We start from the raw sequence: 21,819 nt of genomic DNA on the forward strand, positions 1-21,819 counted from the left end.
TGGGTGCGGCCCTAAAAGACCAAAAAAAAAAAAAAAGATAACTTTTTCAATAAACAGAAACAATCAGCCTTTTTAAGATAACTAAATTCATAATGAACAATTATTGTTCTATCCTATCATACCTGTGAGGCTATAAGAGCTTGTAAAGAAGTATGCTTCCTCCTTATCTCTGTTCCCCAGGATGGCAGTGCTTTTTTCTGCTACTTACTTTGTATTCTTTGCCTACTATCAATTTCTCCATTAATAACACTCTTAAAATACTGGCTTATCCACAACAACCTTCTCCCTCTTCCCCCACCTACCATCCCAAAGGGCTGGTTGTGAAAAGTCTTTGCTACTCACTGATTTTTTTTTTCTATGTTTACTTTTCAACTGCTTTGAGACACTATGATTTTGCTTTAATTTAGCAAGCTCCTGCTGTGTACAAGCCAATGTGCTAATCATTCTCACTGATAAACAAAAGGGCACATAAAAGAAAACCGACATCTGGATATTTATAATAAGGTATGATATAAATATACTGTGATAGTCATGCACAAGCTACTGTGAAAACAAGTTAGGAAGATGCCCGATTCAGGTTAGAAACAGTAAAAAAACATCCAAGAAAGGTTCCTATCTCTTTATAAAATGCAGAGTGGAACAGAAAGAAACCAGAGTTGGGAGCTATGCCTCTCTAATCCTGATTCTACCTAAGGGACCTAAGAAAGTTATTTCAACAATCTGGGCCTAGTTTTCTCATCACTAAGGTAACTGAGCCACATCATAGAAGACAGAGCCCTAACAGTCATCCTAAACTCCATGTCTTCAAGGCAAATAGTCACTGATTCTCTCCAGCTGATCCTTGAATTCTTCACAGAATTTTTTTTTTCTCAGCAGAAGCATTCCAGACAGCCATCAGCAACAAGCCTATGGGACTGAAGTTTAGAACATAGTGTTGCCTTAAGAAGTGATCTCTGGAGTTCCCGTCGTGGCACAGCGGAAACGAATCTGACTAGGAACCATGAGGTTGCAGGTTCGATCCCTGGCTTTGCTCAGCAGGTTAAGGATCCGGCACTGATGTGAGCTGTGGTGTAGGTCGAAGACATGGCTCGGATCTGTTGTTTCTGTGGCTGCGGCGTAAGCCAGCAGCTGTAGCTCTGATTAGACCCTTAGCCTGGGAACCTCCATATGCTGCAGGTGCGGCCCTAAAAAGCAAACACACACACACACACACACACAAAGGAGTGATTCCCAAACGTGACTAATTAAACTCACCTGGGAATGTTATGAACTATATAGGTCACCCCAAAGATATTCTGATGGAGTAGATCTGAGGGAAAGCCTGACAACTTAATTTTTTTTTTTTTCTTGTCTTTTTAGGGCTGCACCTGTGGCTTATGGAGGTTCCCAAGCTAGGGGTCAATTCGGAGCTGTAGGTGCTGGCCTACACCAGATCCACAGCGATGTCAGATCTGAGCCACATCTGCAACCTACACCACAGCTCATGGCAATGCCGGATCCTTAACCCACTGCGCAAGGCCAGGGATCAAACCTGCATCCTCATGGATGCTAGTCAGATGTGTTTCCACTGAGCCATGATGGAAACTCCCAGACAACTTAGTTTTTACATATTTTTCTCAATGTCTCTTAATGTTCCAATTTTCTTTGAATTTCAAAGCAATTTTTAAAGAGAGCTTTACCAGTAAAGCCAATAAATTGTTACTAGCCTTGTTAACAATTTTCTGAAGCAAGTACAAATAGGCCTTTAATCAACATTTAATCTGGTTGCCCTTTAGAAAAAAGCCGCACTCACTTTGTTAGCTTTTAGAACAATTTCCCAAAAGGTCAAATGCACATATACATTTGCTTTTAAATATAACACTTAAGCTTTATGATATGAACAATCATCTTGATGAAAAGGTGCAATTAAAATATTGTAAACATTAATGGATCTGCAACTGATTGGTTAGGTCTTTTAAAAAGTTACTTTTATTTCATTTTAATATTCAGAAATAGCTTTATAGTTTATACACACACACACATTTTTTTTTTTTTTTATCTTTTTGTCCTTTTAGTGCCGCACCCACGGCATATGGAGGTTCCAAGGCTAGGAGTCGAATCAGAGCTGTAGCTGCTGGCCTACGCCAGAGCCACAGCAATGCCAGATCATTAACTCACTGAGCGAGGCCAGGGATCAGACCTGCAAGCTCATGGTTCCTAGCTGGATTTGTTTCCACTATACCACGATGGGAACTCCCACACACACACATTTTTGAAGAATAAGACTTTAACTGCTTTATCACTATGTAGTCTAGCAACATAAAATCCATATGGACCAGAGCCTGTTTTTCCATTTTTCTGGCAGAAGGGGAAAAAAATTAGTATTCCTATTGCAATCCTTTTTTCTCTTAAGAAAATTATGAAACATTTAATTCAAAAATTTGACCCACCAATGAGCTTTATCAACTCAACATTTTACCTTATTTAATCTTTAAAAATGTGTACAGCAAAAATTATCACAACCTTGTAAATCAACTGTATTTCAATAAAACTTCAAAAAAATTTTTAAATAAAAATGTAATACTACAAATTCAGCTGAATCCTTCTGAATATTCTGCTCAATCCCATTTCCCTCTCTCCATCCCAGGAGTAACCAAAACTCAAAACTGCTGTTCATCATTGCCATGTCATATGTTCTTAGCTATACCTGTAGAGACATGTTTTTGAATATTTTAAACTTTATATAAAGCATATTGTATTCCTGCTCTTTTCACTCAACATCTTTTGAGTATCACATCCAGACAAGAAGCTCTAATTCAGTCATATTCACTGCTATACAGTATCATACATAAAAATATACTGCAACTTACCTATTCTTTCTGTGGACATACAGATTGTTTCCAATGTTTTCCTATTACATTAAATAGGAATAAATGCTGCAATAAACAGTTATGTCTCTCTTTAAATGGACAAGGAACCTTGATCAGAGTCAAGTTTATCAGTCTGTGTTTTGATTTAGCAAATATAACTCCTAGGTGGTAGTATAAACTTTCATCAGGAGGCATATAACTATTTCTGGTGCTTCTCTCTTTTCTGTAACATCAGCAGCACTGGTGATCATCAGGGGTTGCAAAACGTTAATATTCTAATTCTTCCATTCTTTCCTAATTTATTACCTGGGCTATTATTCCTCTAAGGAGCAACTTCTCTATACATACCATTGGGTTACCAACTGTTCCTTCAGAAGGAACTTGGCGATAATTCCTTTAGAAATAACTACTAGTAAGGAAAGGCAAGATAAATATTTCTTTCCCTTTATTTACCAGTTTTCAAAATAATGAGTCTGTTCCCTAGTATCCTCCAGAGAACCAACAAGGTTTTTAAAAATTTTTTTTAAATTATTATGAACTTATTGACATAAATTTACTTGATATGTCTTAATTACAATTATCACTCTCTTACCAAAGCTCAAACTTTCTCATTTTGATGCATGATAGCCTCCTCTACTGGCTAACAAATCCTTTCAATATGATATCCTGTAGTCTTTCTTGATTTCTAGCACAATACAACAGTTAAAGCTTATTTTGTACATTTCCCGCCCAAGATTTGAGATCAGCCATCTTTCTAATGGGTCTGGCCGTTTTAGAGTGAAATAGTATCTGGAGACCACAATCTGAGCCTAAGGGTGCCCAAGACATGGATGGCTATCACTTTTTTTCAATATTGAACTACACAGTATAGTAAGGAAACAAGAAAATGTTTAAAGACGGAAAACACTTGCAGACAGTAGTACTGACTATATGGAAACAACAGAGTCCACAGGGACTCTTAGAACCAAGTTCAGTAACGTTGCTAGGCAAATAAACAGACAAGAATCTGTCATATTTCCATATACCTATGACATAAGTATTAAAATTTTTAAAGCATACTATTTATGATAGGAACAAGAGCTTCAAAGAACCCATGAAGAAATTTCCCCAAAGATGTGTTAAGATCTTATGGGGAATACTGTAAAACTTTAGAGAACCTAAGGAAGTGGTATGCTATACTATACTATATTAATACTAAAGGAAAGACTGTTAATGACAGGTCAGGAAAGGAAATGGGAAGAAACAGAAACAGAACACATGCATGTCCAGCCTGAAGAAGGCCCCCAGGCTACTACTTTCCTGAGAAAATATGGATCCAGTGTTGCCAGGTCCTCTGACTTTCTAAGATAGACCAGAAATCCAGATTTCTATGAGAACTTCTTTGATTTTCCTACATTGGAGGCAAATTCAAAACACACCTGTGAAAGAATTTGGGCCCCAAGCCACCAGTTTCTACTCCTACATCTACCCACTGCATCAGATGCTCCAACTTTATTTCCGGGCTGTGTTTAAGCCAGACGTGAAAGGTTACAAAACCTATAGGAAATCTATCATACTTTTGTTGTAAAATTGTTGAGGATATTACCTCTTGCATTACTAACAGACTCCTAAATAAAAGACCCATGTAAGAACATCTCTTTTAGAATTCAGTGCTTTTTCAAAAATTTTGTTTGCTGTCCCTGAGGAAATGGTAAAATAAGTAATGACTGACAGGTTTTTAAGAACAAAACATAAATGTTTAACATTTATTAATTCACTTAACTTTCAGAATAACCATATGAAGTAATATTAGGATTGTCCCCATTTTATATATGAGGGAAAAGAGGCAAGAAAGGTTAAGGATCTTGCTCAAACACACACAGACAGTAAAGTAACAAAGCCAGAATTCACATCGAGGCCATCTGGTTCCTGTAGTTGTGCTCTTAAATTCTAGTAATAACTGTATTTTTTTTCTTGCATGACCTGCCTCACCAACAGCAACTACACTGGCTTTGTGTTCTGAATTCTTCCTTCTCCTAGCTCTTACTTTCTACCATTTTTCCTCTTTTAAAATATGCAAGTAATGTACACTATCTCAAATTCTTTACACACACCAAGGGCTAAAAATTTGGATAATGAATTAATGAACTTAATGCAAATAGCTATTTATAGATTTACACACAAAGAAAGAATAGGTTTTAGGGTTATACTAAGTTGAGTTCTAACCCTTTCCCTAATATTTATGAGGTATGTAAATTTAAAGTCAAACTCTGAATTTCAGTTTCCTCATCTGTACTATAAGGATATTACCTACCTGACAGGTTGTATCGTAAAATTTAAATAAGACTTTTTAAATATGGTTTCTAGAAATGTTTAAATTATATATCTGGCTCATACTTTATTTCTATGAGATAGCATATGCTAAGATATGCAGTAAAAAAAAAAAAAAGAAACAGGTGAAATTAGTTTTAATAATATATTTTATTTAACTCAATATATCTAAAATATTATTTCAACATATAATCAACATAAAAATTATATTAGCTATTTTACATCTTTTGCTTATACTGAAGCTTCTAAATACAGTATGCATTTTATACTTACAGCACATCTCAACTTGTACACTATATATCCACCAAATATTTGAACTATATTAAGATCTCACAAAATTTACAATTGATAAAATATCCACATATCCAAGTTGTCTAAAACATATTTAAAAGATTTTCAATAAGTGCATCAAGTCCCCCCCAAATTTATTTTCCTTATTATTGACCTCACTTGAACTAGCCACATTTCCAAAGACCAATGGCTACACAGCTAGTGGCTATCACAGTGAACAGCACAAGTCTAACAAAAAAAATGCAATTAAAGGTTAGCTGTTTTACACATAAATGAAAATGGCACTATGATTCACAGACGCAGGCAAGAGAACCTCAACACAAACCTTTTTATGGGTACATTATAAAGGCAATTCCAATGGGCAGGATACCAAAAAACTGATATGGATAAGGTTTTGACTTATTCAAATAGAGGAAATAGAATAAAGGCCTTAAAATTATGATTCCTATTCCCACTTTCAAAAAATCTTTATTTTTTGTATCAAAATTTTAAGTTTCCGGAGTTCCCGTCGTGGCGCAGTGGTTAACGAATCTGACTAGGAACCATGAGGTTGTGGGTTCGGTCCCTGCCCTTGCTCAGTGGGTTAACGATCCGGCGTTGCCGTGAGCTGTGGTGTAGGTTGCAGACGCGGCTCGGATCCTGCGTTGCTGTGGCCCTGGCGTAGGCCGGTGGCTACAGCTCCGATTCAACCCCTAGCCTGGGAACCTCCATATGCCGCAGGAGCGGCCCAAGAAATAGCAAAAAGACAAAAAAAAAAAAAAAATTTACATTTCCTTGAATATTAACTCTCCATCTAACACTTAAATGTTTTATCTAATTATGTTCCCCCAAAATGCCACCTAGATAGACCTAGAATGCATATTTTATTTAAACATGTTAATAGAAATGAACCTTAGAAACACACATAGAGAAAGCTCGTTTACAAAATGAAATATCACCAAAGTCTTAAACCTATCCAACAACTTTAAATTCAAGAGTTTGTCTTTAAAGAACTCCCTTTGGATCTTTAAATCTACTGTTTCCATGATGTTAACGAGTAATCTCTGAGTGGAAAATTTAAGAGGCTTCCCCTCACTTGACTATCTAACCTAATGTGTCTTCTCAAAATTAACCAAAAAGATAGGAGTTCCCGTTGTGGCTCAGTGGTTAACGAATGTGACTAGGAACCATGAGGTTGTGGGTTCGATCCCTGACCTTGCTCAGTGGGTTGAGGATCCGGCGTTGGCGTGAGCTGTGGTGTAGGTTGCAGACAGACGTGGCTCAGATCCCGTGTGGGTTGCAGACGTGGCTCAGATCTCGCGTTGCTGTGGCTCTGGCATAGGCGGGTGGCTACTGCTCCAATTAGACCCCTAACCTGGGAACCTCCATATGCCAAGGGAGCGGCCCCAGAAAAGGCAAAAAGACCCCCCCCCAAAAATTAACCAACAAGAATATATGAACATCTATTTGCTTTATACTAATTATGTCACGTGCTACAAGGATAACCACCTAGATCAATTTCTGATATGGTAAAAGCATATAACATGTTTATTTATAGGAGACAGCTGTTGTTTTTGCCTGCCTAGTATCTAGTCCTCCTTTCTGCTGATATTAACAGCTCACTTTTCCTCTGGAGAATTAATGCTCTCCCACTCGCAATCATTATTTCAAGAGGCTGATCTCATTCCCAGCTCCAAAATGAGCATAAAAGTAAGCAAGTCAGCCTGGTAAGATTCAATCCCATTACTTTTCTGTTTTATCTCAGGAATGGGGAAATCCTCTTCCACTGAAGTTACTGAGCTGAAGAGAAGATAACCTGATGCACATTCTTTTAATTTTGCAGTCTTTTCCTAAAGAAGACTATTTAGCATACAATTCTTTTTTTTTTTTTTTTTTGGTCTTTTTGTCATTTCTTGGGCAGCTCCCGCGGCATATGGAGGTTCCCAGGCTAGGGGTCTAAATGGACCTGTTGCCACCAGCCTATACCAGAGCCACAGCAACACGGGATCCGAGCCACGTCTTTCTGCAACCTACACCACAGCTCACGCCAACGCGGGATCCTTAACCCACTGAACAAGGCCAGGGATCGAACCTGCAACCTCATGGTTCCTAGTCAGATTCGTTAACCACTGAGCCATGACGTCAACTCCTAGCATACAATTCTTAAGAGTAATAAAATCTAATAGCATTAATAAGAATTATAAACCCATTATACCCTTCTCTGTGACTCAATCCCCCTTACCATGTATAAAAGTGGAAAAAAGAAAGCACTAATCAAGAATACCATGCACAGACTAGCTGTATCAAATCGTATGTGTTTGTGTGTGCAAGAGACTCAACAGGCAGACTTGCACTGTGGTTGTAATCATCATGGAATAAGGTAATCAGGACAAAATCCTGAAATGCCATTACCTGGCAACCACCTAATTTCTTTTACTTAAAAACACCTCTCATGAGTGTTTCTTCTTATAAATATCATGCACTGAGAAAATAATTAAAAATATATTTAGCAAACTTTTCTTAAATATTTACTCATTATAGTCCAGGCCATATGACAGAATAATCATAATCTACTCGTTAACCCTGGTTAATCTTTAAATTCACTGCCACCATCAAGACATACTCTAATCCACATGAACAAGAAATTCCCTATGGAATGGACAACTGATGGCAATATCATGCCTTCCCAGGTCTGCAGCTTTCTCTCTCAATTCTATCCTCAGTTCCCCAATAATCAAACTACAAGGACATCAAAAGCATCTGTCCTCCTTGACAGGAAACACTACAGTCCCTGACCTACTGACATTCAAACAAGAGTACCCTGCTAGATGAAGTCTCAGCCCAGCCTACCTGTCCAAAGTGAGCAGGGTAGCCCAGCATGTGCATATACAGTAATTTTGCCACGTTCCGACACCGGTACGTATTGTCTTCTTCTCTAAAAGATGACCGGATTGCAGCACATTCTTTCTGGATCATTTCTCGTTCTTCGGCTTGGGTTCGGGCTGTCCGGATGGTCCGGATCAGTTCCCGTAACCTGATGGGGGCTGGCATCCTCTGGATATGGAAAGACATTAAATAAAAATGTTCACATTTTTTACTACCAAAACCATTCACACAACTTTCCACACACATTTCTGATTTTAAGAATTTAGGACTTGCTAAGTCCAGTAATACTAAGCTTCAACAAAGCTATTACATACAAACCCCTCAATTCTTTAAATTTCTGGAAAGAACACAAAAATTTTTTAAATTAACTAAAGCAAAATAATACATAGAATATACCAATGATGTAAAGCCCATCACTAATATAAAAATAACTTAAGAACCAACTCCACTCAAATTTTCTTTTTTTTTTCTGCTCTTTAGAGCCACACATGCAGCATATGGAAGTTCCCAGGCTAGGGATCAGATCGGAGCTGCAGCTGCTGGCCTACACAACAAGCCAGCAAATCGAAATCTAAGCTGTGCCCGTAAGCCACACTACCAGCTCACAGCAACACCGGATCCTTATCCCACTGAGCAGAGCCAGGAATTAAACCTGCATCCTCATGGATACTGTCGGGTTTGTTACCACTGAGCCACAATGGAAACTCCTCAACTCAAATCTTTAGCCAATCTTAAATTAATAAGGAAAGGCCTATGTCTAATCTTAAAGAAGATAAGATATTTTCTGTTCAACTCTAGTTAAGCTCAACACAGCTCAACAAAGTATCAGATGAATATTGAATATGACCACAATCAAAGCTCAACTCGGAGTTCCCTTGCAGCAAGCACAGTGGGCAGTTCTGTAGCTGTGGCATAGGTTCCCCTGGCCAGAGGAACTTCATACGCCGAGGATGCAGCCAAAAAAGAAAAAAAAAACCAAAAAAACAAAAGCTCAACTCAACAAAATGAGAGATTAGGAGAAAAGACCAATTATCAGATTTAACACCTTTCCAAGAAATATAATCATCTCAGGACACTAGGTACTCTTTAAAAATGTGATGAGGAAAAAAAAAATAATAAACCCATTGCAGAAGATAAAACAGTCCGTTGACTAAAAAAAGAAAATATGTATACAACCTAAAAGTTGAGAATTATGTTTTATTTAAGGCATTGCAAAGACTTTAATCCAGGAGACAGCCTTTCAGACAGCTCTGAGGGACTGTCCCCAAAAGGGAGGAGTCAGGATATACTAAAGATTTTCCTGGAAAAAAAAAACCACACACACACACACACACACACACACACACAGATAAATATGAAAAGATGACTGCTGGAGCTCCCACTGTGGCACAAGGGTAACAGGGGCATCTCTGCGGCACCAGGATGCAGGTTTGATCCCAGGCCTGGCACAGTGGGTTAAAGGATCCAGCATTGCTACAGCTGCCCTGTAGGTCACAACCATGGCTGGGATCTGATCCCTGGCCCAGGAACTCCAAGTGCCACAGGGTGGCCAAAGAAAGAAAAAGGAAAAAAAAAAAAAAAAAAGATGACTACTAATCTCAAAAGCTGACAACTCACATAAATAATCTTAGAGCTTTTCTACGTATGGGAAGAGTTTGGGCTTACTTGAAATCATATCTTTGATATTCATCTTAACTATCTAGGACCAGTACCCTGTTTTTCTCCACCCAGAATTCCCCTCAAGGTATACCATTGTGAGTTGCTGCAGTGGCTGGTGGCTTTACAGCAGTAACATCTTTTGTTTACTGAAATGGCAAGTGACATTTTTTGTTCAGGGCATTAGTGTCATATTCTCATAAATTTTTTTTTTTTTGTCTTTTTGTCTTTTGTTGTTGTTGTTGCTATTTCTTGGGCCGATCCCGAGGCATATGGAGGTTCCCAGGCTAGGGGTTGAATTGGAGCTGTAGCCACCGGCCTACGCCAGAGCCACAGCAACGCGGGATCCGAGCCGCGTCTGCAACCTACACCACAGCTCACGGCAACGCCGGATCGTTAACCCACTGAGCAAGGGCAGGGACCGAACCCGCAACCTCATGGTTCCTAGTCGGATTCGTTAACCACTGCGCCACGATGGGAACTCCCTAAATTTTTTTTTTAACAATTAATAGTAACAGGAGTTCCTGTCGTGGCTCAGTGGTTAACGAATCAGACTAGGAACCATGAGGTTGCGGGTTCGATCCCTGGCCTTGCTCAGTGGGTTAAGGATCCGGCGTTGCCGTGAGCTGTGGTGTAGGTCACAGACAGAGCTCAGACCCCTGTTGCTGCGGCTCTGGCATAGGCCGGCTGCTATATCTCTGATTAGACCCTTAGCCTGGGAACCTCATTATGCCACAGGTGTGGCCCAAGAAAAGACAAAAAAACAAAATAATAATAATAATAATAATTAATAATAACAGAGGACCAAAACAATTATGAAAAAGGAGTTCCCATCATGGCTCAGTGGTAAGGAGCCTGACTAGTGTGCATGAGGATGTGGATTCAATACCTAACCTCATTCACTAGGTTAAGGATCCAGAGCTACTATGAGCTGTGGTATAGGTCACAAACACAGCTCAGATACTGCGTTGTTGTGGCTGTGGCGTAGGCCAGTAGCTATAGCTCTGATTCTGCCCTGGGAACTTCTATATGCCAAGGGTGAAACCCTAAAAAGCAAAAAAAAAAAAAAAAAAGAAGAAGAATAAGTAAAGAAAAAAAAAAGAAAAAAAATGGAAGAATTTGCTCTACCTAATTTTAAGAAATACTACAAAGCTACATTAATCAGTACTGTGTGGAACTGAATTTAAGGACAGACTTAGAGAATAACGAGCAAAACAGAAAGTTTAGGAACATACATATGTATGTTCAATTGATTTTCAACGAAGGGGCCAAGGTTATTCAATAGGAGAAAGGGTAATCTTTCAACAAATGACACTGGCACAATTGGATATCTACATGAAAGAAGAAAATTAACCCTGGACCTTAACCTCACACAGTATACAAAAATTAACTCAAAATGGGATACAAGTGGGAGTTCCCATCGTGACTCAGCAGAAATGAACCTCCATATGCTGAGGGCACGACCTACACAGCAAAAAAAGAAATGGACATAAGAGGAAGTCTTTGGGAATGTGGGTTAAATAGAGATTTTATACACAGGCACAAGATAAATAAGAAAAAAAATTTTTATTTATTTATTTATTTTTTTTTTTGCTTTTCAGGGCCACACATACAGCATATGGAAGTTCCCAGGCTAGGGGTTCAACTGGAGCTGCAGCTGCTGGTCTACACCACAGCCACAGCAGCAGCAGATCAAAGCTGCATCTGTGACCTACACCACAGCTCATGGCAACGCCAGACCCTTAACCCACTGAGTGAGGCCAGGTTTCAAACCAGCATCCTCACAGATACTAGTCGGGTTCATTACTGCTGAGCCACAACAGGAACTTCTAAATTGGACTTTGTAAAAATGTTTAACTTTTGCCCTTTAAAAGATGTCATTATGGGAGTTCCTGTCGTGGCTCAGTGGTTAATGAATCCGACTAAGAACCATGAGGTTGCAGGTTCAATCCCTGGCCTTGCTCAGTGGGTTAGGGATCCGGCGTTGCTATGAGCTGCGTGGCTCGGATTCCACGTTGCTGTGGCTCTGGCAGAGGCCAGTGGCTACAGCTCCGATTAGACCCCTAGCCTGGGAACCTCCACATGCTGCCAGAGCGGCCCGAGAAATAGCAAAAAGATAAAAAAAAAAAAAAAAAAAAAAAAAAAAAGGATGTCATTATGAAAATAAAGCAAGGCACAGAAAGAGAAAAAAATGCCATTCCTATCTTATAAAGGACTTGTATTCAGAATATAATTTTACAATTCAATAATAAAACATTCTTATTTTAAAATGGGGGAAAAGGAGTTCCCATTGTGGCTCCAAGCGTTAAGAACCTGACATAGTTTCCATGAGGATGAGGGTCTAATTGCGGGCCTTGCTCAGGGATTACTGCTGCTAATCACAAACAGACACATCAAGTTAATGATTTTAGTGCTTTTTTATGTATGGAAAGATGCAAGACTTTGAGTTTATTGAAATAATTCCTCTGAGGTACATCTTAACTGTCTAAAGCCAGAATCCAATTTTTCTCCATCCAGAACTCGCTTCAGGAAGCACCATTTGGTGCCTGCAGTGGCTAATGGTTGATGGTGGGCAACACTCTTTGTTTACTGAAAACAGGCAGGCAACATTTTTTTTTTTTTTTTTGGTCCACATAGGCATGAATGAAAAATAAAAGTTTATTTACATAGTAAAGAATTTTGGTATATTTCAGAATACATTCTAAGATCAAAACTAAGTTCTGGTTCCAGTGAAGATGGAATAAACAACACTCCATGGAGATTCCTGCCTCTCTCTCCCTCCATTTGCAACTATAAATTCTGAACAAAATACATGCCACAGCTAGCTGAGGGCTGTGAAAAGTCAGTGACAGTGAGCAGACTGGAGAAAGAAAGCAGAATTAGAAATTCCATCAAATTGGCAAGAAGTTATCACTTTCCTCCAGCACTACCCAGCCTGGACCCAAGGGCAGCCCAAAACCCACAAGTGCACACTGAGTACAGAGAAAAAACTCTTAAGAAAAAACCTATTTCTGGCTCAAAAAGCAAAAAAAGGAAAAGGAAGATAAAGGACAAAGGAGGAAATTCTCTGTTTTGTTTTGTTTTTCTTCCCTCTACCCTGCCCCTAGGCAATACTGCAAAGGTGGTGGCTGTGGCAGAAGAGCAATGGCAGTAGCAATGGCAGTAAGAGCAAGGCAGACATCTAAAAAGTGGAGAAGGCACACAGGTTAGATCCCTGGCCTCTCTTGGTGGGTGGAGGATCCGGCGTTGCTGTGAGCTGTGGTGTAGGTTACATGTGGCTCAGATCCCACATTGCTATGGCTGTGGTGTGGGCCGGCGGCTACAGCTCCAATTCCCCCCTGGCCTGGGAACTTCCATATGTCGCAGGTGCGGTCCCCCCAAAAAAGACACAGACACACAAAAACCTTTAAAAAGTGGGGAAGTCGAACTCCTCTCTGACCAGAGGAGCTGTAATCCTAAAGGCATGGAGTAAAACACTCTCTACCCTCCCACTGCTTGATAAAAGAGTAAATTCACCACAAATATACAACAATCCTAACTGCAAACATACCTGACAACAGCACTAAAAACATAAGGAAAAAATTACAGATACAGGAGTTCCTGTTGTGGCTGAGGAGAAATGAACCAGACTAGTGTCTAGGAGGATGAGAGTTCGAACCTCACTCAGTGCGTGGAAGATCTGGCATTGCCGTGAGCTGTGGTATAGGTCCCGGTTGCAGCTCTGATTCTGCATTGCTGTGGCTGTACTGTAGGCCAACAGCTGTGGCTCCAATTCGACCCCTGGCCTGGGAACATCCGAATGCCCTGGGTGAGGCTCTAAACAGACAAAAAAAAAAAAAATTACAGATACGAAAGGAAAAATAAACCCCTCAATTATAGTTGGAGACTTCAACATGCTCTCCAAGTAAAGGATTTAACTACAGAGAGCATCAGCAAGAATATAAAAGATCTGAATGCCATCATCATCTAACTGAATCTAACCAACGTTTACAGAAGACCCCAAGCAAGAGAAATTTTCCTGAGCCAAAACAAAACAAACAGAGTTAATAAACTTAAATGAATGGAAATCATACAAAGTATGCTCTCTGTCCATAATGGAGTTAAACTACAAATCAATAACAGAAAACTAACTGGAAAACTCTCCATGTACTTCGAAATTAAATAACAGACTCCCAAATAATCAATGGATTCCATGGGTGAAAGAGGAAATATCAAGGGAAATTAGTAAATATACTGAAAATATAAACACACAAAATAGAGGTATACACTAAAGCAGCGTGTAGCAGGAAATGTATAACATTAAATGCTTGTACCAGAACAAAAGGAACATCTGAACAATCTAAAAATCTAAGCTATTACTTTAAGAAACTAGAAAAAGGAGTTCCCACTGTGGGCAACAGGATCGGCAGTGTCTTAGAAGCACTGGGAGGCAGGCTCAATCCCCAGCCCAGCACAGCAGGTTAAGGATCCACTGTCGCTGCAGCTGCAGCTTAAGTCACAACTGTGGCTCAGATCTGATCCCTGGCCCGGGGGAGGCCAAAAAAGGGGTTAAAAAAGAAAAACACTAGAAAAAGAGCAAAATAAACCCAAAAGAACTAGGAAAAAAGCAAGCAATTATTGTTTTTAAAAAAAGAAAGAAATTAAAAACAAAAAACAGATCCAGTCAATGACACCAAAGACTAGTTCTTCAGAAAGATCAATAAAATTGATACCTCTGGCCAGACAATAAAAGAGAAACAATACAAATTAGCAATACCAGGAATGAAAGAGGGGATATATCACCACAAACAGTAAAAGGATAACTAGGTAATACTATAAACAACTCAATGCACATCACAATTGGACATCCACAAGCAAAAATAAACAAATTCAACCTAAATCTCACATCTTATTAACAAAAAATGGACCACTGATCTAAATGTAAAATACAATACGTTCCCATTGTGGCGCAGCAGATTAAGAACTGATATAGTGCCCGTGAGGATGTGACCTGGCCTCGCACAGTGGTTTAAGGATCCAGAAATGCCACAAGCTGCAGTGCAGGTCGCAGAAGTGGCTCAGATCCAGTGTTGCTCTGACTGTGGCACAGGCTGGCAGCTGCAGCTCCATTTCAATCCCCAGCCAGGAATTTCCACATGCCATAGGTGTGGGGAAGGAAGGAAGGAAGGAGAAAACAAAAAGACAGGCATAATCATACTATTGTACATGGAATGGATGGTCAGTGGGGACCTGCTGAAGAGCGCAGGAAATTCTACTCAATGTTCTGTAATAACCTATATGGGAAAAGAACCTGAAAAAAATGGATATGAATAACTGGATCACATTGTTGGATAGCAGAAATAATTATGACATTGTAAGTCAACTATACTTCAGTAAAATTTAAAAAGACAAGTTATAGACTGGGTTATTTGCAAATTACATATCAACAAAAGACATGTATCCCGAACATAAAAAGAACTCTCAAAACACAACAATTAAGGGGTTCCTGTTATGGCTTAGTAGTAACGAACCCAATTAGTACCCATGAGGACACGGGTTCAACCCCGGCCTTCCTTAGTGGGTTGAGGATCCAGAGTGGCCATTAGCTGTGGTGTAGGTCGAAGACTCAGCTCAAATCCCAAGTTGCTGTGGCTGTGGTGTAGGCTGGCAGCTACAGCTCCGATTCGACCTCTAGCCTGGGAACTTCCATACACCTCAGATCAAAAAAAAAAAAAAAAAAAAAAAAAAGGTTAACACTGAACCCTTATTTAAGGGATGGCTGAAAGAAGGTCTCACGTGAGAGGTGAAGTCATTTTCTTTGTTAATAAAGTAGGGATGGGACCTGTGGGGAAGAGGAAACTAAAAAGGGCTCTATTGAGCTAAACCATAAAGGTATCATGCTGTCCAGAAAGGAGTTCCTGAGTGGCAGGCCGAAAGACAGTGCCTTCCAAACACAGGCAGGTTAGAAAGATTGCTGTTAAGCTACATCCCTTTTGGACTTCTAAACAGGGGAACTGAGACTGAAAGAAAGCATGCTTTAAATATGCGGAGGGGACACAACAAATCTTTGGGAACTTGTATTTCTCTTTATTTCTATCTTACATATATAAGAAAAATGTATTCAAAAAATTTCAGTCATTTCAAATAACGAAAAAGAAAAAAACAAAAAATCTGTGTCTATATTTTGCCCAAAGCACTGAAAGGAAGGAGACATACCTCAGGAACTATGCCTTGGGAGTAGTAGCAATTAAAATAAAAGCGAAGTGGGAAGAAAAATTATTTGGGTACAGGATTGGGTTGAGTAAACTAGTGTCTCCTCTCGCCTCCTCCCCAAGTCTTCCCACAATAAACCTTGGAGATTATGGCTTTCTAGTCTTTTTTTTTTTTTTTTTTTTTTTTTTTGGCCAAGCCCACAGCATGCCAGAGCCTTAACCCACTGAGCCACAAGAGAACTCCTGGTTTTGCATTCTGAAAGATTTTCAGTGGCAAAGGTCTTAAATCTTTCAAATATATACTCTTAAGAACATACTAAATATTCCTCAGTTTCTATAAAGAACAGAACATATTAAAGAGAAACGTTAGAGCTGAAATGATCAAAGATCCTAATAATCAATGACTACTGTCAGCCAAGCAACTGAGGACAAGCCATCTGATTTCTCCAAGTCTCTGTTCCATTAAGTGAAAAATGAGGGCATAAAATCAGCTTTAAAAAAAAATCTATGAGAACAAATATTTGATGGTCGCATTACATACCATCCTACCATAAAAGTATCATTCTTTTGGAGTTCCCACTGTGGAGCAATGGGATCAGTGGTGTCTTGGAAGTGCTGGATGCAGTTTCACTGGGATGGTAGGTTAAGGATTCGGCGTTGCCGCAGCTGTCACTTAGGTAGAAACTGTGGCTCAGATCAGATCCTGCGCCCAGGAACTCCATATGCCAAGGGGGCAGCGAAAAAAGAAAAAACAAATAAATAAAAGTATCATTCTTTATAAATCAAATGTAGTCCCTTCACGTGACTGCTTGTACAGTCAAGTAGTTCTACAGAAGGACGATATAATTTTTAAATTTTTTTTATTTTTATCGTTTTTCTTTTTTAGGGCCACACCTGTGGCATATGGACGTTCCCAGGGTAGGGGTTGAATTAGAGCTCCAGCTGCCAGCCTACACCACAGCCACAGCAACGGCTGGATCCGAGCCACATGTGCGACCTATACCGAAGCTCACAGCAATGCCAGATCCTTAACCCACTGAGCGGTGCCAGGGATCGAACCAGCATCCTCATGGCTACCAGTCGGGTTGGTTACGACTGAGCTAACAAAAGCAACTTTCAAGGACAAAAATGAATACGCCAACCTTCAATAAGGAGCAAACATATCATATCATACACTGTACTTAACTGAAATACAGCCATTAAGTTTGAGAATCCTGAATTCAGAAAGCAACAGAAGTAAGGTCTTTAATCAGAAAATGAGGGAAAAAAAACTTTATAACACTTCAGAGCCCATCAGACTACAGTTATAAAACAGAAAATACAAATTACAAATAGCATCAACATAAGCATCGTTTAAATCCATTTCAAAACAGAAAGGGAGAATTTAAAAAATACGGAGTGAGAAGTTAGCTTCATGCACCTCTTCTTTTTCCTCCTTGTTCAATTAGTCACACTACCCCCACTGATGACCTAAGTTTCCTTGTTACAAGGAAACACGTTATACCAGAAAGCACTAATCATTCATTCAACAAATATTTGCTGAGCCTTCTCTATGCCAGACATTGCAATAGGTACTGGGAACTGGCAAGGACATGGTCTCTATCCTTGAGAACTCAAAGTCAATTAAGAAAAACAGATTTTTTAATTCCAGCCACATAACAATATGAGGCAGAAACTGCTAATCAATGACAGAACAGGAAATTATATTTATGGTAAGCCAAATTTTGTCATGGCCAAACTAACTCAATATATTTATGTTTTTTCTTTTGTGAAATTAAGTGATTTCTGAATCAGCCCAACAATTCCAAAATCCCATACAGGAAAAGAATTGTAGCAGAGTACCAGTACACAATTACTAAATTTTAGAAAGGTAATTAGAACTAGAAGACATGGGAGTTCTCACTGTGGCGCCGCAAAAATGAATCCAACTAAGAACCATGAGGTTGCGGGTTCAATCCCTGGCCCCGCTCAGTGGGTTAAGGATCCGGTGTTGCCATGAGCTGAGGTGTAGGTTGCAGACACAGCTTGGATACTGTGTTGCTGTGGCTGTGGCATAGGCTGGCAGCTACAGCTCTGATTAGACCCCTAGTCCTGGAACCTCCATAAGCCATGGGTGCAGCCCTAAAAGGACAAAAGACCAAAAAAAAAAGAACACGTAAAATTCTTAGCAAAGTGCCTGGCATACCATAAGCACTAAACAAACGTTAGCCATAATGCTGGATATATGAACAACTTATCCTTGCATAAATTAATTCTGATCCAAAACAAGTTGCAGAAAGATACACAATATTAATATTTATAAAGATTTAAAACATGCGAAAGTATCTTATCTTTTTAAAAAGCCACACCTGCAGCATATGGAAGTTCCTGGCCTAGGGGTTGAATTGGAGCTGCAGCTGAGGCGTATGCCACAGCCACTGCAACAATGGATCTGAGCCGCATCCTCCACCTATGCTGCAGCTTGCAGCAACACCGGATCCTTAGCCCACTGAGTGAGGCCAGGGACCAAACCCTATCCTCACAAAGACAAGGCCGGGTCCTTAACCTGCTGAGCCACAACAGAAACTCCTGAAAGTACCTATTCTTTAGATGTGATACAAAAATGTGTATCTGAATCACTTTGCTGTACACCTGAAATATTGTAAATCCACTATACTTCAATTTAAAAAATGTAGTAAGAAGAGTTCCCATCGTGGCACAGCGGAAACGAATCCAACTAGGAACCATGATGTTGCAGGTTTGATCCCTGGCCTCACTCAGTAGGTTAGGGATCCGGCGTTGCCATGAGCCGTGGTGTAGGTCACAGACGCGGCTTGGATCTGGTGATGCTGAGGCTCCGGCGTAGGCTGGCAGCTGTGGCTCTGATTGGACCCCTATTCTGGGAACCGCCATATGCTGCAGTGTGGCCCTGAAAAGACAAAAAGACCAAAAAAGAAAAAAAAAAAAAAATGTAGTAAGAGAATAAGAACATGCATGTGAAAGATAACAGTCAAATCCAACGCAGCGACACACTGGGGAGGAGGTGGAATATGACAGGGGACAGTGAGACACAGGAACTGTCAGCTATACTGATGTTTTATTTCTTAGACTAGGTAGCAGGTAAGTAAATACTTATTATTTTCCATATATTTTATATCTGAAAGATTTCTAAAAATTAGATTCAAATACATCTAACCAATGTAGCGAACGTCAGACTACAAAACCTACTTGCTTATATTACAATATTGAGGATTTCCCTACTTTTTCAAAGTTTTTACATGCTTTTCAAAATACCCAAAAAATACAAGATTCCTTAAAATAACCACCTAACATAAATAACAATAACAAACTCTATCCCTTAAAAAAAAACTGGTAAGAATATAAGGTATAGTAATGACTCAGTTATACAGAACACAGCTGAGAGTTCAAAACACATTTTTATAATCTTGTGCAGCCAAAAGAGAGCATCTCACATCAACGCACGTCTTACACAGAACATCTACTTTACTCTATTTGTATGTTCTTATTCAGCTTGTTCCAGAATAGAGCAAATTAAAAAACTGAAGGGGAAAGTGAAGAGGGTAGAAGCTAGGATAGAGAAGCTGTTTTAGGGAAGGATACTGATGGTAGTTAAAATGTCACCTAACGGCAAGGGAAGAAACAAAAATGGTGGTAGTTAAAATGTCACCTAACGGCAAGGGAAGAAACAAAAATGGTGATACTGATGGTAGTTAAAATGTCACCTAACGGCAAGGGAAGAAACAAAAATGGTGTACATAACAAAAACAAGCATTCAAAACAGTAGCAAGATTAATAAATTCTAGAGATCTGATATCACAACACTGTCTCTATACAATACTTTATAGTGCAACTGAAAATTTATCAAGAAAACAGATCTTGAAACCATTTAAAAAAAAAAAAAAAAGACAACCTAATACGGAATGGGAGAAAATAGTTTCAAACAATGCAACTGACAAGGGCTTAATCTCTAAAATATACAAACAACTTATACAACTCAGCAACAAAAAAATCCAACAGCCCGATTAAAAAATGGATAGAAGACCTGAATAGGCATTTTCTCCAAAGAAGATATACAGATGACCTACAAGCACATGAAAAAATGCTCAACATCACCAATTATTAGAGAAATGCAAATCAAAATTTCTATGAGGTACCTACCACCTCACACTGGTCAGAATGACCATCATGAACAAATCAACAAATAACATGCTGGAGAGGGTGTGGAAAAAGGAAACCCTCCTACAGTGTTGGTGGGAATGTAAATTGGTACAATCACTATGGAAAACAGTATGGATTATCTCAGAAAACTAAATAAAGAACTACCTTATGACCCGGCAATCCCACTCTTGGGCATATATTCAGACAAAACTTTCCTTGAAAAAGATACATGCACCGCTATGCTCACTGCAGCACTATTCACAATAGCCAAGAAACAACCTAACTGTCCATCAACAGACGAATGGATTAAAAAGATGTGTTATACATACACAATGAAATACTACTCAGCCATAAAAAAGAACAAAATAATGCCATCTGCAGCATCATGGATGGAACTAGAGATTCTCATACTAAGTGAAATAAGCCAGAAAAAAAAAGACAAACACCATATGCTATCTTTTATATCTGGAATCTAATATATGGCACAAATGAACCTTTCCACAAAAAAGAAACTCATGAACTTGGAAAACAGACTTGTGGTTGCCAAGGAGGAGGGGGAGAGAGTAGGATAGAATGGGAGTCTGGGGTTAATAGATGCAAACGATTGCATTTGGAGTAGATAAGCAATGAGATCCTGCTATACCACACAGGAAACTACATCTAGTCACTTGTGATGGAACATGATGAAGGATAATGTGCAGAAAAGAATGTATATATGTATGTGACTGGATCACTCTGCTGTACAGTAGAAACTGACAGAACACTGTAAACCGACTACAATGGAAAAAATAAAAATCATCAAAATAAAAATAAAAAATGAAGTTTGTGCTCTTACTTTATAGATTTCTATACTATTAAAAGTTTTTAAGGAGTTCCCATCATAGCGAAGCGGAAACAAATCCAACTAGGAACCATGAGGTTGCGGGTTCAATCCCTGGCCTCGCTCAATAGGTTGAGGATCTGGGGGTCAAGGATCCAGCGTTGCCGTGAGCTGTGGTGTAGGCTGGCAGCAACAGCTCCGATTAGACCCCTAGCCTGGGAACCTCCATATGCCACAGGTGTGGCCCTAAAAAGACAAAAGACTAAAAAAAAAAAAAAAAAAAAAAAAGCTTTTAAATTGATTACTCAAAATGGAAAAGATCAAATCACCAGTAAATCTGCCTTAGACTTCCACAGTAATTACCTTAATTTACAACTTTAAAAAAATCCAAAATTAAAACATATAGCTTACACAGTCACAGAGCATAGCAGTCTGAGGCTACTTAGTGTACTAGCAAAAAGTATTCAATACCCTCAAAGCCCTAAGAATATTAACAAATTACAAACAGTACCCTAATTAGTTTGTTGTTTCGTTTGTTTGTTTTTTTCAGGGCTGCATCCACAGCACACGGAGGTTCCCAGACTAAGGGACTAATGGGAGCTACAGCTGCCGGCCTACACCACAGCCACAATCAAGGGAGATCCGAGCCACATCTGTGACCTACACCACAACTCACGGC

The 21,819-nt window shown here is 39.3% G+C and overlaps 1 protein-coding gene across 1 annotated transcript in view; it reads right to left on the reverse strand.

The window, feature by feature from the left end:
• AP1G1 (adaptor related protein complex 1 subunit gamma 1) overlaps nt 1-21,819 on the reverse strand; it is an 89,762-nt gene that overhangs the window by 55,210 nt on the left and 12,733 nt on the right. Inside the window, exon 2 of the mRNA XM_003481797.5 lies at nt 8,280-8,483. Within this exon, the coding sequence (XP_003481845.1) occupies nt 8,280-8,480 (201 nt within the window). The 5' untranslated portion in view covers nt 8,481-8,483. The remainder of the gene's footprint in view (nt 1-8,279; nt 8,484-21,819) is intronic.

Source organism: Sus scrofa, chromosome 6 (genome assembly GCF_054392235.1).
Source record: "Sus scrofa isolate SSC_HxYL_T2T_F1_AM1 chromosome 6, Sscrofa_HxYL_maternal_Yorkshire_Landrace_v2.0, whole genome shotgun sequence".
Classification (NCBI taxonomy): domain Eukaryota; kingdom Metazoa; phylum Chordata; class Mammalia; order Artiodactyla; family Suidae; genus Sus; species Sus scrofa.